Source organism: Bufo gargarizans, chromosome 3, assembly GCF_014858855.1.
Source record: "Bufo gargarizans isolate SCDJY-AF-19 chromosome 3, ASM1485885v1, whole genome shotgun sequence".
Taxonomy (NCBI): Eukaryota; Metazoa; Chordata; class Amphibia; order Anura; family Bufonidae; genus Bufo; species Bufo gargarizans.
In genome coordinates this window covers 299,091,223-299,118,143 of record NC_058082.1, presented here as the reverse complement: position 1 = coordinate 299,118,143, position 26,921 = coordinate 299,091,223, and the positions used below count along the sequence as shown (strand labels likewise).

Sequence of the window (26,921 nt, the reverse complement as noted above, 5' to 3'; positions counted from 1 at the left end):
AAGACATACTTCTTTGTGGAATAACCTAAACTCACTTTTTACTGGTCAAAAGTAAATGTGGAAAAAAAAAACTAATAATAAATAATGTTAAGTTCATCCTCTAGGCAGGTAGTGTGAACAAATTATTAGCGCACCTTTGCACTGGCATCCCGGTACCTTTCCAGTGTGTGGAACTTGCGGTTCAATTCATGATAAAGCTCTGAATGTCTCTTTCTTGTGTGCATCACTTTCTGCAAAAAGTCAACTATATCATTAACACACAGCCACTCAAACCTACCAACCCGTGTTACCACCATAGCTTAGATGTAATGGAAATTATCATGCAATGCAGATCCCAGTGCTACCATGCAGACATGGGATTGGGTGCAGGTAAAGGTGCTCACCTCAAAATCCATATCTGAGTATCTCAATCTCTTCCGCTGAGGGAGAAACACAGGGACAGGTTGATGTGGTTTCTATGTGAGGAGGAAGAGAGAAAGGGAGGAGAGGAGGAAGATGGATTGAGAGAGGGGAGAAAGGTGTACATACAAACATTGAGACTGAGAAGTGCGACAAGGAAGGACCATACTCAGAACAAGATTAAAAGGGATAAGATTTTAACAAAAGGGGAATGACAATGAAAAGGGAAAGAGGGCAATGACAGGAAAAGGGATCTTTTGGAGGAAGACACACTTGACATAAACAAGGCACTCAGGAAAAGCACACAAAACCTAAACGAGTTCTTCCACCTCTCACCTCAAGAGACCCAGCACTCAGAGATGCACCAGGCACCGTGCGGGGCATTGTACGACTCCTTTCATTCATCTCTGATGCCAGAATCTGCCGGACAGAGGGTGGTTGTTTAAACGGTAATCCATACTGATGATGTGCTGGAACATAGGGTGGGGTGAGGTTGATGTTAATGTGGTCCACTGACAGGAAATTAGGGAAACTATCCGTGTCGCCTTGCTGGCGCCCTTTTCCCAGTTCAGAAAGCTTCATGTTGAGTTTTCCTTGGTCCCGATTAAAAGGTTTCAGACTCAAAGTCCGTCTGGGGAGAACCATATACTCACTTTCCAGTGATGGTTCCTGAGGAGCATCCCCAAAGTCTAAAGGCCACAAATTTCCCTCTGGACACAAATATAGGGGGCCACGCTCCAAATTAATCTCTTTTTTTGGAAGAGATTCATTAAGCTCATTCACTTGGTTGTGGGTCATTTTGGGAACCTGCAAGAGAATGCCTCCTGGAGAGGAAAGGTTTCCAGGAAGGTGCGAGAAGCTGATGCCATCACCACCTTTGTGCAGCTTTAAGTCATCCTCATCATCTAAAGATATTCTGGATAGAGCTCCAGTCACACTAGAAGGGTGGCACGTGTTTAGTTCCTTAAAAAGAACTGAAACAAATAGAAAGAAAATTACACGAGTGCTTGATGAGTAATCTAAAAAAGCCTTTCTGGATGTCATCTACCAGTATTATCTTGTGGTTCATTCTCAATCATAGCTAAAGAATATAGGTCATTTGAAATAAAGTATATTGAGTAATTATCTGGCATACAGAGCAAAATTATTCTGGGATGTGGTGATTATACCCTCAAAATTATTTGAAGAGTGCAATATTTGCACTGATGAATGATTTACCTCTTTAATTAAAGGAGGCTGAAAATCACTACAAGAAGAGTACCTTATGAAACCACATGATGTTCCGCTGTGGAAATGAATTGTACAGCTGTCAGTATTATACTGATCATTATTCAGCTTTGGCTTCCCATACTGAAAGAACTGCTGAGTATAGTTTGATCAATTCCTAAGGGTTTTTTTCTGCCACATTTTTTCAGCTTTATCCTTGAATTACTGCCAAAAGCCTGAACTATAAATGACATTTGCCAAATAATTGTCAGGTACAATTAATTTTAATAGATTTTTATTGAACTTCATGGGGTTAAACAGCGAGTGGAATAGAGACTTGTAATAGACCAAACAGCTTTCTGGAGTTAGTAAGTATTTTAGCTTATAGGAATTTGTCAGTGTCTTAGGCTACTTTCACACTAGCGTTGTTTAAATCCGGCATTCAATTCTGACACTGGAACTGCCCACCGGATCCGGAAAAACATGTGAAAACGGATTACATTTGAAGCCTGATCAGGATTTTGATCACAATTAAAAAATGCATTGGAAAAAACGGATACGCCATTTATGGACTTTCATTTCTTTTTCAAATTTTTTAGGTTTAACATGCAAAAACCGGATCTGGTTTGACTGAACACACTGCGCTGGATCCGGCGTTAATGCAAGTCAATGGGAAAAAGGCCTGATCAGGCGTTGAGTCAAAGTGTTCAGGTTTTTTGGCCGGAGGTAAAAATACAGCATGCTACGGTTTTCTGAAAAGCCTGATCAGTCAAAAAGACTGAACTGAAGACATCCTGATGCATCCTGAACGGATTACTCTCCATTCAGAATGCATTAGGATAAAACTGATCAGTTCTTTTCCGGATTTGAGCCCCTAGGACGGAACTCAGCGCCGGAAAAGAAAAACGCTAGTGTGAAAGTACCCTCAACATGCCATCCCCATTACAAAGTCCCACACTGTCACATGGTGCTAAAGTAGACAGTCAGCAAACAGATATGGTGCTCACCAGTTTCTCCGTGTGCTGTGTACCACGATCCTTTCTCATCAGACTGGCAAGCCAAGTCCACATCCTTTTCAAAATCTGTCTATAAAAACGTAAATGAAACATTAGGGCAGAAAGTCATTGTCAACAACGAACAATTAAACACATTAATATATTTTTCGTGAAAATTTATCCATTTCTGGTGGGAACACAATGCATGTTACCGGGGTTCAAAACAACTTATATAACCTATATAACTATAGATTAACCAGGGAATGGAACCATAACCTCATTAGTGCAGTAAACTTAAATTCTTCTGAAACGTACAGTGAAAGTCATAAAAAAACTAATATTTTGCTTACCTTTATCCATACAATTGTGTTCTTTTTAATTACATGAAGGTTTAGTTAGTAGGCTTTCTACCAGTTCTTATATATGTTACTGCCCTAAATATAACTAAGATGGATGTATGTTGTAATCCAATGAATGACATATATGGAGACCCTGGGGTACCCTTTCCCATACAATGTCGTAGACATGCTGTACTGATGTTATGGAAATCCATGCAACCCTGACCATTGATGATAGACTAAGGTCTACATCCTCAGATATCACTATGGATTGTACTGTATTAAAATACACTTAAACGGGTTGTCTCACTTCAGCAAGTGGTATGAATAATGTAGAGAACTGTTGATACAAGCCCCTTTCTAATGTATTGTTAATGTCTATTTTGCTTCCTTTGCTGGCTGGATTCATTTTTACATTGCATTATACACTTCTTGTTTCCATGGTTACGGCCACCCTGCAAGCAAGCAGCAGTGGTCGTGCTTGCACAGCATAGTAAAAAGCGCAGGCCTTTCTGGTGGCCACAGGAGTGAGCATAGACCAGTGCTTTAACCTGCAATGTGCAAGCACGACCACCGCTGCTGGATTGCAGGGTGGTCGTAACCATATAAACTAGCAGTGTATAATGTGATGGAAAAATGAATCCAGCCAGCAAAGGAAGCAATATGGAAAATAACAATACATTACAAAGTGACTTGTATTAGTGACACTTTTAATTCAGCCTTTGGTGCAATGAGGCAGTCACCGTTGCTCTTGTTGTACCCAAGATCCACTTTTTTGTGTTACCAGCTCCTCCCCTCATTGGTTTGTTTGACAGGGCCAGGCAGTGGAAAAGCAATGAGGGTCTGCCACTGCTAGATTGTCCTACCTACCTCTGCTTGGTTGATAGGTCTCTCCTTATACACAAATAGGGAGCTGCATAAGGAGAAGCCAATGGGGAGCTGCTTTTATGTCTCTTCCTCCCATTCCCTACTCAGTGTTTTAGAGTTCAATATATTTGGTTTATAACCAGGAAGCCCGTCAGTATTTCATTCTGGCCCTGGTTCAGGAGGCATGGAGTGCCTGACAGGTTATCTCTAAAGTCTTGCAACATCAGACAAAAATATAGGCAGTTCTCCAAGTATACTGGACATCTGCTCTACCACGCCTGCTACACATAAAATACCAGGATTAGGCTTTATGAATACTTTGTAGAAAACCTATGGAGATTTTTGACTCATTCTGTGGATTTGTAAGGACTTATAGATACCAAAATTAAAAGCATATGTCTCCCACTGTAATTGGGACTAAAACTGGCCCAATCTTATGAAAAAAATCTCACCACATTGTGGTGGAAAAAAACTTGAAAATTGTGTTCAGATTTTTTCTTTCCCTCACTAGTCAATGCTATTTTCTAGTTTGCTGACATATGATTTACCATGATCTGGAGTTGACCATTTTTGCAGGAGTTTGGAGAATCTTCATTTTCGTCACTACGGCACCCACCCATTTGACATTTCACCACTTCTTGAACCTGTGAACACATGTAGAAAGACTACACTGAATAGAGGAATGTTATATCTCATCCACTTCTACGTCATCCCCTGAAAAGTAAAACCATGGTGATGGACCATGTGATTGGACCATGTGATGTGACGTCACCACAGGTCCTTTAGCCATCAGCTCATTATTAAAGAAGTAATAAGAGACCGGCAGCTACCCGATCAAGAGGAGAAGGTGAGTTAATTTTTTTTTTTTTAACCCTCAATTGACCACCTACTAAGCATTCTGTATGAAAGAATGCTATAATTTTCCCTTATAACCATGTTATAAGGGAAAATAATACAGTGAATAGACTGTCATCTTAGCAACCATGCGTGAAAATCGCACCGCATCCGCACTTGCTTGCGGATGCTTGCGATTTTCACTCAGCCCCATTCACTTCTATGGGGCCTGCATTGCATGATAAACGCACATTATAGAGCATGCTGCGATTTTCACGCAATGCATTAGTGATGCGTGAAAATTACAGCTTGTGTGCACAGCCCTATAGAAATGAATGCACATCACACATTGCACCCGTGCGGAAATCTCGCCTGTGTGAACTCAGCCTTAGGGTGCTGGCACACAGTGCAGTTCTGACATGCAGTTAGGATGCAGTTTTTTTATTGTAGCAAGCTGAAATTTATTAAATTATTCCCACAATGCAGAAGACCAGGGGTTAATGAGGCTGTTAGACTGGCTAAATTGAAAACTGCATCCTGAATGCATGTCAGAACTGCACGGTGTGCCAGCACCCTTAGTGCTACCTTTCTCCACCGTTGATTGTAGGGGGTCCCAGCAGGGGACAACTTTGTGATCTGCTTTTTGTAAAGGGACAAGTAAAAATTGTCCAAAGTAGAGAATCTCTTCTAGAAGAACAGGTAACCCTGGTGATGTCACCTATGTCACCTATGAATAGTAGGGCGTTTAGCTGTATAAAACAATGGACACATTGAGGTACATATAGGAATAATAGCCTTACAGCAAAAATTTAAATGGAAGCCCCCTACTCTTGAGACAAGAAGACACTGTGTCTGCTTTCCCTGCACCTCGCCCTATCCCCTGCAGCACAGACATTGTAGTACATTGGCCAGTTATTTCTCCACTGGTTGGTAATGTTTGGTGCCCATGGAAAGAAAGAGCCCTGGGCGAAGTCTCATAGATCATTCTGCCACTAATGATCATACTGTAGTGTGCTGGCACACTGGAATATTCTGCAAAATGGGCTGTTACTTCTAGCCACGGGCTGCTGCCACCATTCTGATACTGCCACTCGCCTGCTGCCTCTATTGCCATTCCTACAATGGGGCTTCTTGGCCTAGTGATATGTACATGTTAAGTTTTTAAAAGGATATGCATGCCACTGTGCCTTACTATCATACTGCTGTTGTTGGGTTCTGCTACTACTGTGATCTGCCACCATCTTGTGCTATATGCCATTGCTGCTGCCACCCTCCCTACTCTGTCATGGGACCGCTATTCTCACTGTTACTACCATTGCTGCTGCCCCCCTCCACTCTGTCATGGGGCCACTATTGTCACTGTTACTGCCACTGCCCCCCCACTCTGTCATGGGGCCACTATTGTCACTATTACTGCCACTGCTGCTGCCCCCCCACTCTGTCATGGGGCCACTATTGTCACTATTACTGCCACTGCCCCCCCCCAACTCTGTCATGGGGCCACTATTGTCACTGTTACTGCCACTGCTGCCACCCTCCCCCACTCTGTCATGGGGCCACCATTGTCACTGTTACTACCACTGCTGCTGCCCCCCCTCCCACTCTGTCATGGGGCCACTATTGTCACTGTTACTGCCACTGCTGCTGCCCCCCCTCCCACTCTGTCATGGGGCCACTATTGTCACTGTTACTGCCACTGCTGCTGCCCCCCCCCCACTCTGTCATGGGGCCACCATTGACACTGTTACTGCCACTGCTGCTGCCCCCCCTCCCACTCTGTCATGGGGCCACTATTGTCACTGTTACTGCCACTGCTGCTGCCCCCCCCCCCACTCTGTCATGGGGCCACTATTGTCACTGTTACTGCCACTGCTGCTGCCCCCCCCTCCCACTCTGTCATGGGGCCACTATTGTCACTGTTACTGCCACTGCTGTTGCCCCCCTTCCCACTCTGTCATGGGGCCACTATTGTCACTGCTGCTGCCCCCCCCCTCCCACTCTGTCATGGGGCCACTATTGTCACTGCTGCTTCCCCCCCCCTCCCACTCTGTCATGGGGCCACTATTGTCACTGTTACTGCCACTGCTGCTGCCCCCCCTCCCACTCTGTCATGGGGCCACTATTGTCACTGATGCTGCCCCCCCTCCCACTCTGTCATGGGGCCACTATTGTCACTGCTTGGCCGTGTTCACATCACCGTTTATTTTTTTGTTCTGATCTGTCAGTAGAATAGAAAAAAAAGAAATAAAAACCATCCTTCAGCTTGACTGAAGGGTGCTGCGTGCATTTATTTTTGTTTAACAGAAGGGATTAGCTGCTGCTGCCACCCTCCCCGCTCTGTCATGTAGCCACTATTGTCACTGCTGCTGCCACCCTCCCCGCTCTGTCATGTAGCCACTATTGTCACTGCTGCTGCCACCCTCCCCGCTCTGTCATGGGACCACTACTTGAATCTTGGTGCACTGCACAGTTATGTACACGGCAGCACAGAGTCTGGAGCTCAGCAGTATCCTCCACTCTCCCTCCACTCTCCCTGCAGTTTAATTTCCAAGCTTTTACCCAGATTGGGAAGTATATGATTAGGCAGATTGGAACGAATTGAATTCCTAGTCGAACTTTGGCGAAGCTGCAGAATCTAATTTTTCAAAACTTCGCTCATCTCTATTCATGATAAACCGAGACAGGATTGTGATGTTTTCTAAACCGTTAATTATTGGAAGCAACACAGCATGATTCATATTCAAGACATTAGTGTAAAGGAGAAAGTAAGGAGTATTGATGAAAAGTTCTCACCTCGCGGCGCAGGAAGCAGTGTACAGTAATGATCACACAGCCCTGAACAGAATTGAATACTGCAAAGAGGACTTGAAAGAGGATAGATCGACGGTCAGTCATTGCCAAAACTGCAGACATCCACGTGAGAGCAAGCAGAGGAAGGACCACGCAGGAGCTCCAGAGAGATGCCCTGTTTTAAGGGAGTGGAGACACGGTGCGAAAGAGGGGATAGAGAAAGAAAAGGGAAGAAGATATAGAAATAAGACAGTGGTGAAAAGAAAGGTATGAGGAAAGACATGAGTGGTTGAAAAGGGATAATAATAAAATAAGTGTGATGATTGGAAATAAATGTTATAAAACCAGAACCAAGAGCAATTTATAAAGAACATGTGCAACGTAACACAAGAAGAAAGGAGAAAGTATGGCGGAAAATGCAAAGTAAGAGCAAAAGGGAGAGAAAGGTTAAAGAAAATGGAAAGCCATGAAGAGCAAGCGAGTGGTCGGTAACACAATAAAATGCGCAGCAGCATGAAGGGAAATGCAAGGAGAGATAAAAGATCAAGAATCCCAGGTTAGGCGTGTGCAGATGCACTCCTCACAATTCTCTCTTGTGGAGCTTCTCTGACTGTATAAGTCTCCTCATCTGAGGGTGGGTTAGGGAGGTGGGGGGGAGGGTTACGGCACTTGTCACCATGGGTGACATGCAGATAAAAGGGTGGAGAAGGATGTTATATCTACAGATAAGTGGGTACGTGTGGGAGTACAAGAGACTGGGGACAGGCACATTAATTCAGGACTTCAGTACAGGAAAGACACCACGCTGTGCAGGTGACAAATGACATACAGTGAGTCCCATACCAGTCCATTGAGATACAACCCTTTATCTTTTCACGTGCATGCTGGCCAGGAACCCTTATTTCTGCTTCTATGAACAGTATAGTGCGGCAGCTGGAAATGTATGACTATGTCTGGAAAAGGCTTCACTATATGTGTATTACATGTAATGGGGCAAAAGGAGAAGAGAAAAGACTAACACAGCATTGTTGGCGGTAGCTGCAGATAGATTTGCGCTGGGCAGCACTCCACAAGTGGAACATATCAGCGGCAGGTTCCTGCAGGATATCTCAATTCTGCAACACCACATCACAAGCCAAGGCCATGCAGAATAGTGAGGATTACGTGGGAAAAATATGACAAAAGAACCAGAGGAGAAATAAAAATATTTTATAGCAAGATAAGGGATTGCAGAAGGTTGGGCCCAAAACATGAATGCAGATAGATCGGCAGATAAGTCGGGGTTTTTTTATACAGTAAAATTAAAAAGGTGATACAAAATAGCACAAAGGCACATAACGCATATTGTGTGTTTTCATGCAAAAAAGATGTCATTTTTTTATGCATGCATAAAAGAAGACACATTTACACATCAATATAAAATTCATCATACAGAATTCGAGTACATGGGGGGGGGGATGAAGGAGGTCAGGGAAAGACAGGAAGGAGCAGATATGAGGAGTACAGAGACAGAGGGGAAAAGCCACATGAGGTATGGAGGGCATACAAGAAAGAGGTAATAGAGCGAAGATGGGAGAGAGAAATAAAAGGAAGTGTTAGATCAGCTCTGGACTAGTAGGAAGGCAGAACCTGGTTAGCATGAGATGGATACAAGGAAGGGGAACCTCCATCACCTTTTACCCCACATTTTGTATTTTGGCTTCGCCCATCTGTGTCTCTCTCCAGATGATGTTCCCCCCATAGAACCAGTACTTGTCATCCAACCATATCTGGAGAGAAACGGCTATACTTTCTAGTATCGAATGCTGCTTTTTAGATTCATTGCAACTTTTTGAATGGCCTGGGATCTGTGACCCATGACTAGCAATTCACTGGAGGGGGGAATGGTACATTGCATCTACACAAAGCAACAAACATTAACACACACAAACACATGGACACAGGACACACATTTAACAATTACAATATACAGCTTTATGCCAGTGTGAATCTGCGGCAGTGTGATCTAAATATACCGCTGGAACATGCCCACCACATATCAGTAAGCGCGCCCACATCTTTTAATGCTGCTGGAAGTAATTGCTAGGCAGAAAATATGCACTGTGCTGGGCATGGTCCAGCCTGTTATCAATCAAATATGTGGTTGTCTCATCAAATGACATGCCAACCTGGTCCTACAGCTGGACATCTGCAGGTTTGGTTCATGTCTTTGAGCACTGTTAGTTGAAGAGGTTGTCTCGTGAAGACAAAACCTGTCTATATGCTATTGGGACACATGGATGTCATATTGGACGGTCCATCATCTCCTCTATAGGCCAGGAAGGAGAACTCCTATGGATGAGCGCCTTCCATTCTGGTGGACACTTGAGCCATCCTTGTATTACATGGACGGCCGTTCACACGTCACACTATATTTCTACAGCAGTCACCATTACAGGGGGAATACCTAGCTAGCTACTGACAAAATCAGCCATTAGAGGGATCAGGACCCAGGCTTCTGGTTGGAAAACACGCTTGGTTAACAGCTAAGGCTAAGATGTAGGCACTGTCATGTCTCAGGAGTATAGGAATGTATTTTTAAAGGGAACCTATCACCACCATAGACTCTTTGTAACTGTTTGCATAGCCATATAGCTCTGCTATATCAATGTGTAAATATACCTTTATGTCCAAATCCATGTTCTCTAACCCTCAAAAACATGTTTTACTTGATATGCTAATCAGGTTGATAATAGCCCTAGAAGCTGTACTTATTCATTGTGAAGTCCAGCCGTGCCCATCACCAGTGAGCCCCACTAGTCTTCTTCTTTCTTCCTTTCTTCGGTGACGTCATCATGCTCTCAGCTAAAATCTTGCGCAGGTGCTCGTTCACCTTTCTTTGTGGGCCCGCCTGTCCTGTAATCTTCATTAAAGGGGCTGTCCAGGTTCAGCGCTGAACCCGGACATACCCCCATTTTCACCCCCCCGGCCCCTCTAACATGAGCATTGGAGCATTTCATGCTGTGATGCTCTCGCTTGCCTTGCGCTGGCTCACGCAGGGCAAGGGTATGTTTGCTTATATTTTCACACTGCTAGGCAGAGGCTTCCACCTAACAGTGTTGCAGAGGATGTCACCAGCACTGATGGGCAGACTTTAGCGCTGCCTTAGCCTTTTAACAGGCAAGGACAGCGCTAAAGCCCACCCATCCGCCTCCACCTACCAGATCTCCATAAAAAGCCTTTGCTCTGTACGATTCAGCGCAGGACAAAGTTCATGCTCTGATGCTCATATCAGGGGGCTGCCTGGGTGAAACCTTAACCTAAACAACCCCTTTAACTGGACTGCGCATACACCAGGAGCCTGCATGATATTTTAGTCAGCAGCAGGATGTCACCACTGCTAGGAGAAGGAAAGAAGAAGTGTGGGGAGGAACGTGGCTCACTGCTAATGGACACAGCTGAGCTCCACATCAGATAAGTACAGCCCCATGGGCTCTTTTTAACCTAATTAGCATATCAATTTGGGGTTAGAGGACATGGGTTTGGACATACTTTTACACATGGCTATAGCAGAGGTATAGGTCTATGCAAACAGTTACAACTCTCCGACTCTACGGTGGTGGCAGATTTTCTTTGATGAACGCAGGCGGGTGGCTTTGTGCTAAAAACACTGCCAAGCGGTGAAGATTTCCTACATCGTAACATCAGTAGACAGAAATAGCCGCTGTTCTAATTAGAAACGCCAACACAAGGTTCTCACAGAGCTAACTTTATCACCATTTACTGGAAGAAGTTGGAAGGTGATAAGAATTAGAGTAATTAAAAGTGTTTTAAGGGACCTGATATAAAATAAGCCATACCTTTTATTGCAACTGTTATAGCTATATATTAACAGGCATTAAAAGCGTTTGAAAATGCATTATACCGTCAGCTATTTCCTTATTATGCTTGAAGTGAAACTGAATAGCGCCAGATTATGAAAATGCCTAAAACACCTTTAAATTAAGAAACTAGTCAATTACAAAAAAAATCTAACAAAAGCACCAAAACATGAGTATATTTGCTGTTATTTAAAATGCATCGCTCACCAAAAAGATGAATCACATGGGATCAGGAAAAAACGCATAGGCTAGATTTAGAAGGCCGTTCTCATTACTGTCCGCAAAACATGGACATCCGTATGATTTTTTTCCCCATTGACAGGAATGAATGAATTTCAGGTTGGAAAACAGAAAAGAATGGTGTATGCTGCGAGATTTTCTGCACGGATCAATGGTCCATGTGGAAACAGTCAAGCTGCGGCGGTTCGTGGGGTCGGCAGTGCTTACGGTGTCAAGTGGAGTGCTTGGAGCCCTTGGGAAGCAATAGGAGCATCCATCAACGGAGGTACCCAGTCAGGGTGCCAGGAGATCCGTTACAGTGGTGGCAGCAATGGGATGGCGTCCTAGTGCGAGGAGAAGCCGCTCGGAGACACCGTTCAGGATTTACAAAATTGAGGGCAACACTTGTCCCCATACAGCGTCCCTGGCTACAGCAGTATGGAACCAGTTTGTAACCAAACAGTGTCCCGACACGAGGAGGAGGACCTGATCGATCGGGATACAGTCCGGAAAGGCATATGGTTTAAGGCCCTGGAGGGCGTACAACGTCGGCGGGGCGAGAAACTCCCTAGCGAGGACCAGCGATGGCAGGCACGACTGGCCCTGCGGATGCCCCTCCTGGGAGAGCAGCCCCTGGAGGAGTGGGTGAAGGAGCTTGAGCTCCGGGTGCGACAGGAGCTGTGGCTGGAGAATGCCTACAAGGCGCTCTGGTGGTATACCGTTCGGCATACACCCTGGAAGGCGGAGCACAACAATCTGGAGGGTTATGTTTATGATGGCCCTGGCCTGTTGTGGGAGGCTTTCACAGAACTGGAGTTCGGGAGCACTACAGAGACCTGATTTTATGACATCTACGACTTCAGGGAGGGTATGAAAGATTGGGCTGACCCCAACGAGGTCTGCAGGAGAGTTAGGTGGCAGTCCCAGACTTAAATCCCTGAGGTACCCCCTACTTCACTACCAGGTAGGGAACCTGATAGACGGATTCTGGGGAGTCTCTCCACCGGCCCTACAGGGATGCTGGGTGGTCGGTCAAGATCCCCAACGGCAGCCGGTTTTTTTGGGAGTAGTGACAGTCAGTCCTGCTCCCCAGCGGCAACATGTTTTGCAGGGAGAGGACAGCATCGTCTCCCTTCCCCAGCGGCAGTGTACCTTGCAGGGAGAGGAGAGCATCGTCTCCCGTTCCCAGCGGCAGTGTACCTTGCAGGGAGAGGAGAGCAAAGTCTCCCTTCCCCAGTGGCAGTGTACTTTGCAGGGAGAGGAGAGAAAAGTCTCCCTTCCCAGCGGCAGTGTACCTTGCAGGGAGAGGAGACAACCGGACTCTTTCCCCAACTACAGGGGGGCAGCACCCCTAACTCCAATGGTGCAGATGGGACAGCGGTAACAGACCTACAGGGATGCTGGACAGCTGGTACAGATCCCCAACCAATCCCACAGGAATGCCAGGAGGAGGAGATACCGTAAGTGATCCCTCCTCTCCACAGCAGATCCGCAACCAGGTCCTGGGTGTAGGAGTCCCTGAACACATCCCAGCGGAAGAGATGGCATCTTGGAAGAGCACAATCGGCCTCTGCCCTCCCCTATCCTCTTGTCCAGAGCTTGACTCCCCACAGGCTACCCCAGCAAAAGCGCTGGCATCTGGGCAGAGCGCCGCTGGCCTCTGCCCTACCTGTCCCTTTGTTACAGGGAAGGACTACGCGCCAGTTTGCCCAGCTGAAGCGCTGTCACCAGGGCAAAGTACTGCTGATCTCTGCCCACAAAGCAACCTCCACTCCCAGCCAGGGAGCAACACAGAGACCAGAAGTACCAGTTACCAACACAACCTTGGTGGACTCACTGGACAGAGACAGGCTACCAAATTCAACAGGTCCAGTATTTGGTTGTGGGTGGGCTGCCAGACTAACACAGGTATCGACCATCATGAGGTCAGGTACCTGGTTAGTCTTCCCTGGAAGGGGGAAATGTCTGGCGGAAATAACCTCACCACTGGGTTTTGGAGGGGCCTGTTTTCCAGCCTCTTACCTCAGGATTATGGCCCATATACTAAAACTTTGAAGGAGAAGGTAGACCGTCCGCACAGCCTAAATCTGTGGAACTGTTTTGGGCAGGAAAGCCATGCTTGTGGATGGTAAAATGTGGCTTCCATGGAATTCGGGAACCCCTGCTCGGATCTGGGTGATGCATGTGATTGGCTAATGTAAAAACTCTCTCAGACTTCCACAAGGTCAACAGGGGAGTGTCCCCTGCTGGAAGACCTGCATGAAAGGCGGACATGTAGCCCCATTAAAGAGTTCCTGTTTTACCCTCAACATAGAGCCTCATCTCATGTGTGTGGGGAAAAGGCTGCATCTACACTGGGGAATGCTATACGCTGTATACTCCCCTGGCTATAATGACTGAGCTCTTTTAAGAGCTTGTTCCTGCATTGCTCTCTGAAGGAAGAGAGGTCCACCAACTAGAACCTGGAAGCAATGTTGTAGGTCCACAGTGTGTAGAAGACAGCAAGATCCCAACCAAGCAGCAGCGGTTTGTGGGGTTGGCAGTGCTTACGGTGTCAAGTCGAGTGCTTGGAGCCCTCGGGAAGCACTAGGAGCATCCATCAATGTAAGGTAGCCAGTCGGGGTGCCAGGAAATCCGTTACAAGTGACATATGAGTTGTGCCATATACTGTACATTAATTGGTGCAGCAGAATAACACATTGAGAATCAGGCTTTAAAGAGGACCTGTTACCTCATCTATTCTTATGACTCTAAGTTGTGCCAATCCTTTATTAATACTGCTCGAAGTTATGAATTAATAGTATGAGTCTGCAGGGGAGGCATGAGGTGGTTTTAGTCCTCAGTCCCCACGGTAGCTAGGACTGTGCAGTAGGCACAGTCCTCAAGTATTTCACATAGTAGGTTTTTTCCCAAAGGCTGAGTATAAAGGGTGTATTAGACTGCCAGATTTTCTGGCAGATGAACGCTAACGAGTGTTCCTATGGATGCTCGCTAACAATCGCCTGGCAGTCTAATACTGCCTCCAAATGCCTGATTAACATGCAAACGTTCTTTCATCAGGCATCAGGCTTAAAAATCACAATGGTGCCGGCAGCAGATCGCACTGTGTGATAGCGATCGCTCCTCCCCATGCCATGGAGAAAAACTTTGATTCGCAATAAATCCATATTTTTTTTAGGTTTTCCTAAAATGGTGGCTGCACGTGTTACAAAGTGAAGGTAAGAAGTCCGGGAATGCGAGATCACCCATAATGCCGTGCAGCCAGATAGCCATCCCCTGTGATGCCTTATAAAACCCTCATCCCGTGTGGTCTCCGCCATTGTCCTGTGAGCTGAGAATAGCGAGAGATGTGGCAAGCGTTCATGCGCTTGGGACACTGTTGCTGAAAATGATTAATACAAGAATATTGGAGAGGGAGACTGAAGGGCAAGTGTATGGCCATGTGCATCACGTTCTAGTGCACTGATATTCAGACCTAAGCTGTTATTTTATTGATACAGTTACTGCGCCTTAGTATTACAGTAACCCTTTAGCAGTGAACACTGGGGCACTGCATAGACTGCTAGTGGTTTGCAATGAAGGTCACATGATTGTTACCAGTTGGGGGGGGGGGGGGGGGTCCCTGGCAGCAATGACTTGATAGCAGAAAACTTTACATTTATTTCAGACTGCAGGTAATATATTTATAAACTTCTAGTAGAAATACTAAAGGAATGAGACAACATAGAGTCATGAGAATAGATGCTCCAAAACTGGTATTACATAATGCACGTAGTTTCTACAACAAACATGTCAGTAGAGTTTGCATGGCACTATCAACACCCAGTAATCTGTTCTTCAATATCTGAACAATAAAATGCTAGGGAGAAGGTAGACTCTACAGGGAAATTTCTTGGTGGGCCAATGCCTGTGGAGCCGTCTGAGACCTCCTCACGGCCACCAGCCGAGCACATAACAATCGGATGCTCTCAGAATTAAAGATTTCTGGAGAGCCCCGGTACGTCACCAGATCTCCAAAAAAAATGCCTTTGTCCTGCGCAATTTAGCACAGGACAAAGGAGAGCATTGGAGCATGAACTGCTCCGATGCTCATATCAGGGGCCTGCCGGGTGAAAATGGAGGGATGTCCGGGTTCAGCTCTGAACACGGACAACCCCTTTAATTAATGCTAGGAGCACCAGGTACATATGCACTTGGCTGGTGGCCACAGGCTCCTCCCTGAATTCAACTGCATTGCTCTCCTCAGGAAAGTGCTAAAGTTGAATACTGTGAATAAGATGATCGCTAACATACAAATTCAATCACTCATCAGCGATCATCTGCCGAAAAATCGGCAGGTGTAATACAGACTTAAGACTAAGCAATTGAGTTGGCAGGAGAAAAGTGCAGACCCCAGTCTGCAGTATGGAGGGTCTTCACTGTGCACATTTAGCACACACTACTTGATTAAAGTGCACTTATCTTATCAGGCGACTGATGCACTTTAACAATCAGTACAGATACACACCAGCATCAGAGGCAGACACTAACATTAGGAGGATACAAAAAAAATACCTCCAGTCAACACACACATTACAAAACAGACCCATAACGTAACACATGAAGGAATATGCCAGAACATATATAGGAGAATCAAAAATGCAGGTTAAAATGCTTTGCAAACAGAAAAATGCACTCACCCTGCCCTCTGCTTTTTGGATTTGTCCGATATACCATCCCGAGACATTAGCTTGTTGAAGACAATGATGCCAATCAGCATGTTCACCTATGAGACAGAAATCAGAATCTATGAGAACATGAGAAACTGGTCTACGTAAAAATATGCTGAAGAAATGTGCTGAAGAAATGTGTAGGGTAGGAAGGTATTGAAAAGTGATGCAAACTTGAGTCTGGTGAACATTTATATGTATATTGGTTGTATGGTTTAAGTAACCTTTCTTTACACTGCAGGTATCTATCAAATCAGCTAATCACAGTGGGACCCCGAATAATAGCTGGTAGGGGGATAAAATGGCATTATTCCCTTGACAGAGGTTCTCATGATAGAGAATAGCAGTGGTGCTCGCTTGAATTATTACAATCTATATCATTTAGTGTGGAGGGCACCACTACATGCTATTTAGACCATATGGAGGCACGCAGAGTCCCTTCGTATGCCACTGTATTGCACCATATTTCAGAAATATTCTGCCCAGGAGGCAATAGCTTTGTGAAGCAATTTTCGATAAAGAATGCCATATTTTTCTTTCGAACGATATGTAAACCGACAGAGAAAGCATCCATGTATAATCTAAAAAGTACAGTGCTATGGGCACATAGACTGCTATAAGTACCATATTACAGCTCCGTAAAATAGAGAAATAGTACACCCACGCGTACAAGCCCTAAGACTACATGGACAAGACTATGGACATAAAGAAAAAATTGTGACTACAGTTGTACGTAAATATTATATTTTACTATTTACAGCAAGGCACGCTCCACTTGTTTGTTGGCATACATGTACAAAACAATATAGCATCCATCCCAGTAATGTCTTATTGAAATGAATGGTTCCCATCCAGCAATTTAACGTAGCAAAGGTATAAAATTGCTTGTTTGCCCTACATGAACAAGACTATGGACATGAAGAAAAAATTATGACTACAGTTGTACATAAAGATTATATTTTACAATGTACAGCAAGGCACGCTCCACTTGTTTGTTGGCATACATGTACAAAACAATATAGCATCCACCCCAGTATGTCTTTATTGAAGTGAGTGGTTCCCATCCAGCAATTTAACGTAGCAAAGGTATAAAATTGCTTGTTTGCTCTACATGAACAAGACTATGGACATGAAGAAAAAATTATGACTACAGTTGTACATAAATATTATATTTTAATATTTACAGCAAGGCACGCTCCACTTGTTTGTTGGCATACATGTACAAAACAATATAGCATCCATCCCAGTATGTCTTTATTGAAGTGAGTGGTTCCCATCCAGCAATTTAACGTAGCAAAGGTATAAAATTGCTTGTTTGCCCTCACTGCTTTGCACATTTGACTTTTGATTTGGCCTTTGGCACATGTAAGACTTCCACTTTGTGGATTTGAACATAATTATAGATGTGGAGCTGCAGGATGTAAGGTCTGTATTCGCTAGTTTGCCAGTGTTCAGCCTTTGGAAGTCCTGAGCACTCATTTTTTCTCCTTTATTTGATCTGGTAATCATTTTGTATTGTAAAAATAATGAAGCTCATTTATGATAATTATTACAAACAATGGGTTACCCTCGCCATCGAGATCATTCACCGGCAACAGAAAACATACTGCTAGATGTCATGATGGCCTACATCATGCTTTCAGCTTTCACTAATGTGCAAGATCCTTAGTAAATAGTAATATATGTAAAGAGGTTGTGTCACAAAACATAGTCTATGTTTACCAAACCAGCACCTGCATCTGAATACATTTGTAATTGCATGTAATTAAAAATTAAGTATAACCAGTCATCTATTCAATAAAATGTATCTGTATAGCGCCACCTGCTGTGTGTTCTTTAAAAAAAAAAAAATGTTGTCCCTCTCACTGAGCTGGTTGAACGCACTCAGGCTGAATATAATCAAGCAGAGTAATTGGAGCAATGAATGTGGAGATCTCTGGACTAGTGTTGGGTGACCATGCTCGGCCGAACACTAATTTTACTCGAGCATCGCGATGCTCGGCACATCGCGGTGTTGGCTACGCAGCCAATAAACGTGCAGGTAAGTACTGCCATTAACTGGAATGCCGTAGCCATGTTGGCTACTGGCATTACAGTGATTAGCTGGCCGGAACGAGTCATCGGATGCTATATAACAACAAGGATCCAAAATATCAGTGACATTCAGTTTAATTTCTTTTGCCGCTGGTGACAGCGACATTATCTGCGCTATATCTCCTGTGTAACGTGTGCGCAGCCTATAAATACCTGTGACATCCAGTGTACTTTTTCTGTAGACGGTGTCCGCTGCGGACAGTTATATTACCTGCGTTACATCTTCTGTATAACGTTTGTGTATCCAAAATATCTGTGACATTCAGTCTAATTTTTTTGCTGCTGGTGGCAGCGACATTACCTGCGCTACATCTCCTGTATAACGTTTGTGTATCCAAAATATCTGTTACATTCAGTCTAATTTTTGGGCTGCTGGTGGCAGCGACATTACCTGCGCTACATCTCCTGTATAATGTTTGCCCATCCTAAATATCAATGATATTCATTCAGTGTAATTTTTTATTAGGCGGTGGTGACAGCGACATTACTTGCGCTATACCTCCTGTTTAACGTGTGCGCATCCTAAAAATATCTGTGACATTCTGTGTACTTTATTTGCGCATACACTTACAAAACCTGCGCTACTGTACATGTGACATACTTACAAGCATATATACCATTTAATATGTGCAAGGCGAGCAGTAAGGGACAGGGACGTGGCTGTGCTGCTGATGGTGCACGCAGAGGTTGCGGCCTTGGGGGCGGTGAAACTGTGCCTGCTGCCAGAGCACAAGAAACACATTCATCCAGGATACCTAGCTTCAAGTGCCAGTTTGCAGGGCGGCACAGGACACCACCCTGTCTTCCACAAAGTCCAGTCTCAGTAGCCAAGAGTCTGGTCAACAGAATTCTCACCCTGATACTCCTTCCACCCACCATGCAGAGTCTTGGCAAACAAGTGATCCCACACTCGGATATTCCGAGGAGCTGTTTTCATCACGATTTCTTAATTTGGGCTTCTCGCCAAGCCCGCTTGAAAAGGGACATAGGGAGATTTTGTGCCCAGATTCCCAAACTCTGGAGCATCCACAGTCGTAAGAAGATGGCGGTGGGGAACGGCAATTAGTGTTTCACGAAGTGGATGATGATAATGAGACACAGTTGCCAATAAGTCAACCGCAATTAGTGTCTCAAGAGGTTCATGATGAGGAGGATGAGACACAGTTGTCAATAACTGAGGCTGTTGTTAGGTCAACAAGTCAGTAAGATGACCAGAGTGAGGAAGTGGAAGAGCAGGTGCTGGATAATGAAGTCACTAACCCAACGTGGGAAGGTGTCAAGCCGAGCAAGGACAGCAGTACAGAGGGGGAGGAATCGGCAGCACCGCAACAGGCTGGAAGAGGCAGTGGGGTGGCAAAAGGGAGAAGGCGGGCCACACCTAACAGGCCCACAGCTGTTCTCCAGAGCACCCCTTGCGGCAATCTCCCTTGCCAAGGGGTAGGTGTTCTGCAGTCTGGCGCTTTTTTTAGGAAAGCGCCGACAATAAAAGAATTGTAATTTGCAACCTTTGCCCTAACAAAATGAGCAGGGGTGTAAACATTAGCAACCTCACCACCACCAGCATGATCCGCTACATGGTATCAAAGCACCCTAATAGGTGGGCCGAACGCCTGGGTCCATAACCAGTGTCTGCGGGTCACACAACTGCCTCCTCTTCCCCTGTGTTACGTGCTGGCCAATCCCCTGTCCAAGATGTAGGCCCGGATGCCTCCTGCTATGCACCTGGACCTTCGCAAGCACCATCAACTAGCACATCCTCTTCTGTGTCCCAGCGCAGCGTACAGATATCTATACCCCAGGCCTTTGAACACAAGCACAAATACCCTGCCACCCACAGACCCTAGCACTAAATGCACACCTTTCCAAATTGCTGGCCCTGGAAATGTTGCCATTTAGGCTTGTGGACACTGAGGGTTTCCGCCACCATGGCAGCGGCTGTCCTGCGGTACTCTATCCCCAGCTGCCAATAATTTTCACGATGTGCAGTCCCAGCCTTACACCAGCATGTGTCCCATAACATCACCCGTGCCCTGACGAATGCAGTTATTGGGAAGTTTTACTTAACCACTGACACATGGACAATTGCTTTTGGCCAGGGATGCTACATTTCCCTGACAGCACACTGGGTGAACGTTGTGGAGGCTGGGAGCGAGTCGTACCCTGGAATGGCACAGGTGTTATCGACGCCAAGGATTACGGGGCCCTTCTTCCGTCAGGGTTTCTGCCGCCACCTACGTTAGTGGCTGCAAACCCCTCTTCTCCTCCTCCACCTCCTTCTCCACTTCCACCTCTGAATTATCATCTTGCAGCACCAGTCAGCCACCAGTCAGTAGCTGGAAGCAGTGTTGCACTGCGGTGGGGAAGCGGTAACAGGCCGGGCTTAAACTGATCTGATTAGGTGACAAACAGCACACCGCCACAGAGCTGTGGCAGGGGATAAGGGACCAGACTGAGTTGTGACTCTCTCCCCTCAACCTAGAACCAGGCATGGTTGTGTCTGATAATGGCCGCAACTTGGTGGAGGCTTTGGAGCACAGCAATCTCAGACACATACCATGCCTAGCCCACGTGTTCAACCTAGTGGTTCAGCGGTTTCTCAAAACCTACCCCAATTTGCCTGAGCTACTGGTGAAGGTGGGCCGTGTGTGCCCATTTCCGCAAATCATCTACAGCTTCCGCCGGTCTGGCAACGCTGCAGCAGCGCTTGCAAATGCCAGCTCACCAACTGTTGTGCAACATGAGCATGCCCTGTTGGCCAGGCTTTATGAGCAGCAGTGGGCAGTAGCTGAATACCAGCTGCAACATGGTCGTCGTCTATCCAGTCAGCTTCCGCTCTTCACAAGCAGCGAGTGGGCATTGATGTCTGACTTCTGTGAGGTTTTACGCAACTTTGAGGAATCAACATAGATGGTGAGCGGCGATAATCAGCATAACCATCCCACTTCTGTGTCTACTTAAATGCTCGCTGCTCACAATTAAGGCGGACACTTTGCATGTGGAAGAGGTGGAAATGGGGGAATACAGTACACAGGGCGATAGCCAGACCACTTGAAAGGAGTGAATACTTGAAAGGAGTATTCACATCTTAGACAGTTATGGCATGCCATCAATGTCTGAGTCAGACCTGCATCTTAAGAAGGGGATTTTCTTGACTCCAACCCACATGGTGAGGTGGCCACCAGACGGTGATACAATTATAATGTGACATCAACAAAAAGCTACTGTACTTACCAGAACTATGACTGCTGCTGGTCCCACAAAGGCATAGAGTAGCCCCCCTTCCAGAGACAGCCAGCAACTGGAAATCACAGAAATAAAACATTGATAAATAGGTGAAATGTCAGAATTTAATGCAATTAGGCTATTTACTCTGTATTAGCATATTGTAAAAGGAACATGATCCTAAACGGGAAAGAAACATATGGTATAAAGGTCAGCTAAGGAAAGCAGTGATGTGGTAACCAGACATTCCACAAAGTAATTTGAACATAATTTTAAGCTAAGACACAATAATTATTACTGATGGAAACAGACATGAAGAAGCAACTTACTAATGGGGGGTCCCATATCCTTTTGTTCTAGTAAAGCCAACAGAAACTGCAACCACAAGAGCTGGTAACCCTAGGGAAGTGACCAAGTTATGAAGAAGTTATTATTGTAATTTTTATACATTTCTTTAATAACCAAATGTATTTACTTTTTTGCATGTTATTTATTCTTGCCGATTAAGGGAATTTTTTACTCTTCATCAGTGTACCCATGGTATGCCCTAACAAATATTATCACTGGGCCATGAGCTTCCCGTATAATACTTTACATAGGGAAAAACATCAGTGATTTTATCACCAGAGATCACAGTGGGGTAACAAAGAAAACATATCTAAGGGATTAAATGAAATAAGAGGTTTCTGTGATGTTGGATGTTGCTCAGGGAGTGCAGCTGTCAATCAACGTGTCTATGTGAATGATATATATCCATATATATCGATACAGTACTGTGCAAACCTTTTAGGCAAGTGTGGAAAAATGCTGCAAAGTAAGAATGCTTCCAGAAATAAAAGTGGTGTTAATAGTTTACTTTTATCAATAAAAAAAATGCTAAGTGAATGAACAAAGGAGAAATATAAATCAAATCAATATTTGGTGTGACCACCCTTTGCGTTCAAATCCTGCACACAGTTTTTGAAGGTAATTGGATCGGAGGTTGTTCCAAACATCTTGGAGAATTAACCACAGATCTTCTGTGGATGTAGTCTTGCTCAGATTCTTCTGTCTATTCATGTAATCCCAGACAGATTCAATAACGGTGAGATCAGGGCTCTGTGGTGGCCATATCATCACTTCAGGACTCCATGTTCTTCTTTACGCTGAAGATAGATAGTTCTTACTAACATGAACATATTCCAAATTTTGGCTCATCAGTCCAGATCAACTGCTGCTATTTTTCTGCACCTCAATTCCTATGTTTTCGTGCATAGTTGAGTTGCTTGGTTTTGTTTTCACTAAAATATGCATGAAAACATTTGGCTGTAAAAGAAGGCAGGTTGTTTGCCAAAGGGGGATAGCAGTACAGTAATAAGTGTCTGTAGGCAACAGTGAAACATGGTGGAGGTTCCTTACAAGTTTGGGGCTCATTTCAGCAAATGCAGGTGGTATTAAATCAGTATTATTGGTGTTCTCAATGCTGAGGAATACAGGCGAATACTTATCCATCATGCCGTACCATCAAGGAGGCAATTGATTGATTCACTCTGCAGCAGGACAACAACATGCATTACATGAAGTCACAGAAAAAAATGGGCAAACCTACAAATCTTCTACAAAAGTTCTAAGGTTAGTTCTCCAAGATGTTTAGAACAACCTCTCTGCCAAGTCCCTTGAAGCTGTTTTGATGGCAAAGGGCGGTCACACAAATTATTGATTCAATTTAAATTTCTATTGATCATTCATTTTGTATTTTTGATAAAAATAAACTAACACTGCTATTTCTGAGAGGATTTTGCCACACCTGCCTAAAACCTTTGAATTGTAATTATATCTCCTAAATGCTTGGACCCTTATTCATACTTGGTAAAAGAGTGCTGCCTTGCCCTTTTCCCAAAATAGATAGATAGACAGAAAGACAAGGACATACAATAAATAAATAGATAGCTAGATAAATAGATAGAAAGATATATAGATTAATAGATAGATAGAGCAGCATGGTAATTTAATTTGGTGCACAGTGGTGTATGAAGCTATGTTATTCAGTATGGTCTCAAGGCCTGAAGCTTACAAGGACAAGTTTGGCATTTGTTTGCTTCTTAGAAATGTGTGAGAATGTTAAAATATAGATTTCTATACTGTACCTTTGTTTGGTGTACAAATATATACTATACCTCAGATGAATAGGTAAAAACCGATGCGAATAGGACATGAAAGAAATAATTTGATTTCTAAAATGTGTCCATGAAAGTGACACAAAAGATTCTGTCATGTTGTCGCTGACAAGTTGGTGCCTGTTACATCTGTCATTTCATGTCACTGTAGGAATAACTTGTGCTTACAATGAAAATATAATTTTCATGTCTTGCCTAGTATCTCTACAGCAGCAGCTCATACTGCTGATGAGATCAGTGATTGACTGCAGTGTCATGTGCAGTATATTGGATGTTCATGGTTGCAGTCAAGAACATGACATCATGGCTGCAGTCAAGAACATGACGTCATGGCTGCAGTCAAGAACATGACGTCATGGCTGCAGTCAAGAACATGACATCATGGCTACAGTGTTCACAAGGATCAGCACAGCAGTACTGGAGTGGAAGGAGTTTAAAACAGTGAGCACAACTTTTTATTATTATTTTAACAAGCAATTTGCTTTAAATTTTTTTTTTACTTGGACAACCCCTTTAATTAATCAATTTGTACAGGTATTACCATCAATGAAGCAATAGGAGTTCAAACCTAATAAGTGTTAGGGAAGAATACAGTGGGGGGGATTTATCAAAACTTGCGCAAAGGGAAACTGGCTGGAGCAACTAGATTTCCCTACATTTTTAGAGCGCCTTTGGAAAATGAAAGGATCAATCGGTTGCTAGAGGCAGTTAGTTTTCCCTTGCACCAGATTTCATACCTCTACCCCAGCCAAAATCATGTGACATCAATGCAATATACGTATAACATATAGTATATACAATACAACATAAGATATACCATACATACAGTACAGACCAAAAGTCTGGACACACCTTCTCATTCAAAGAGTTTTCTTTATTTTCATGACTATGAAAATTGTAGATTCACACTGAAGGCATCAAAACTATGAATTAACACATGTGGAATTATATACATGACAAAAAAAGTGTGAAACAACTTAAAATATGTCATATTCTAGGTTCTTCAAAGTAGCCACCTTTTGCTTTGATTACTGCTTTGCACACGCTTGGCATTCTCTTGATGAGCTTCAAGAGGTAGTCACCTGAAATGGTTTTCACTTCACAGGTGTGCCCTGTCAGGTTTAATAAGTGGGATTTCTTGCCTTATAAATGGGGTTGGGACCATCAGTTGCGTTGAGGAGAAGTCAGGTGGATACACAGCTGATAGTCCTACTGAATAGACTGTTAGCTGCTTTTTTCTTGCCATAATACAAATTCTAAGTAAAGAAAAACGAGTGGCCATCATTACTTTAAGAAATGAAGGTCAGTCAGTCAGCCGGAAAAATTGGGAAAACTTTGAAAGTAAGGGCTATTTGACCATGAAGGAGAGTGATGGGGTGCTGCGCCAGATGACCTGGCCTCCACAGTCACCGGACCTGAACCCAATCGAGATGGTTTGGGGTGAGCTGGACCGCAGAGTGAAGGCAAAAGGGCCAACGAGTGCTAAGCATCTCTGGGAACTCCTTCAAGACTGTTGGAAGACCATTTCAGGTGACTACCTCTTGAAGCTCATCAAGAGAATGCCAAGAGTGTGCAAAGCAGTAATCAAAGCAAAAGGTGGCTACTTTGAAGAACCTAGAATATGACATAGTTTCAGTTGTTTCACACTTGTTTGTTATGTATATAATTCCACATGTGTTAATTCATAGTTTTGATGCCTTCATAGTTATGAAAATAAAGAAAACTCATTGAATGAGAAGGTGTGTCAAAACTTTTGGTCTGTACTGTATATCATACCGAAAGACCATATTCGGTTGGAGTTGTCCTTCAACCTTCACCCTAACAGTCATAGGGCCAGAGAATGCAAAAATTTGGTCTCCTGTATAGAGAGCTTGGAGAGTCTGTTTAATCACTGATTCAATTATTTACCCAACTAAAAATGTAGAACTATCAGGGTCAATTTCTCACTTAGTGCTTTGTAACAATTACTTAGTGAAAATATTCAGTGGTGATTACTTTGTGGTCATAGGCAGACAGCATAATAATCCTACATACAGCATTATACAGAGCAATGTACAGAGCTGTGCTTGGCTTGTTGTGACAAGGCCACAGCACTCATCCAGGGCCGCATCAGCCATGAGGTGAGATGAGAATCTTGCCTCAGGTCTCAGCTAACCTGCCTCTAAGGGCTCATGCACATGACCGCATGCCCTCCGAGACATACGGTCCGTGAGCAGGCCATATGTCCCGGAGCGGCATACATCGTGCAACTGGGAGCGCGCAGCATCATAGGTCACTATGATGCTTTTTGCATCGGGCCGCCCACGGGACTATTGTCCCGCACTCATATGATAGTAACCTATGATGCTGTGCGCTCCCGTGCGCACGATGTATGCCGCTCCGGGATATATGGCCTGCTCATGGACCGTATGTCTCGGAGGGCATGCGGTCATGTGCATGAGCCCTAAGGGTGCGGCAGTTTACAGCAGCCAAGTTCTCTGCATCAGGAGCCCCAGTTAAATCTTATTTTGAGTTAATATGTGCTATAAAATGCTTGCAGTAAAATGTAATATGGAAATTGCTCTTACCCCACCCCAGGCACAGAAAGCGTTTACGGACCAATCGTGTCCTCATTTGCCCAATGACAGCCAGGTAGGATTGCCAGGCTTCGGTTAGCACCCAACAAAAAGAGGAAAGAAAGAAAAAGTGCAAGAAAGCAGCGATCAAAGCACAGACAGCCTGCAGGAAGACAGGAAGAAGTATTTAGTACAGGACTACTTTACGTTTATTGGTTCATAGGCATTTTTCTTTGTCTATGCTTTTCAGCAAACCAAGCTGAAAGAGGAGCTATAGAATTCGTTTTCATTTAACTTAGGCCCACGGCTACTGCTCCAAATGTCCTTAATGTAATCTTAACATCCATCCATGTGAAACGTAATAGTCTCCCAATTCTACTACAGGCTAATAAAGTCATCTGTTTGTTTGGAGGATGTTTACTTCTATATTGTTCCCTTCAACTATAACAGTTGGGTAACTCCACCTTTAATTCATAATTACCCCACATTATTATTTTTTTAGATCAGTCCTGCTCCATTTTGGTTTAGAATAGTCGCAATCATTTGTTTTGAGTGCCTATACAATAGTCTATAAAACTCACTCAACATGGGAAAAAACTAATTTTGCCCAAGTATCTATTAAAGGGGATGTCCAGGATCAGACATGTGGATCTCCTCCACTCTTGTCCACAGATGTC

At 44.3% G+C, this 26,921-nt stretch overlaps 1 protein-coding gene across 9 annotated transcripts in view; it reads right to left on the bottom strand.

The window, feature by feature from the left end:
* The window catches only part of ADGRB2 (adhesion G protein-coupled receptor B2), a 509,181-nt gene that overhangs the window by 5,758 nt on the left and 476,502 nt on the right, over nt 1-26,921 (bottom strand). For 7 of the 9 annotated variants that reach the window (XM_044285131.1, XM_044285132.1, XM_044285129.1 and 4 more), the window contains 10 exons: nt 26,257-26,407; nt 21,863-21,932; nt 21,543-21,609; nt 16,188-16,273; nt 7,433-7,604; nt 4,354-4,449; nt 2,613-2,691; nt 736-1,373; nt 384-455; nt 135-230 (listed from right to left, as the gene is read on the bottom strand). In XM_044285131.1, coding sequence (XP_044141066.1) covers nt 135-230; nt 384-455; nt 736-1,373; nt 2,613-2,691; nt 4,354-4,449; nt 7,433-7,604; nt 16,188-16,273; nt 21,543-21,609; nt 21,863-21,932; nt 26,257-26,407 — 1,527 coding nt within the window. The remainder of the gene's footprint in view (nt 1-134; nt 231-383; nt 456-735; nt 1,374-2,612; nt 2,692-4,353; nt 4,450-7,432; nt 7,605-16,187; nt 16,274-21,542; nt 21,610-21,862; nt 21,933-26,256; nt 26,408-26,921) is intronic. The other 2 variants (XM_044285133.1, XM_044285134.1) reach the window with 2 other exon arrangements.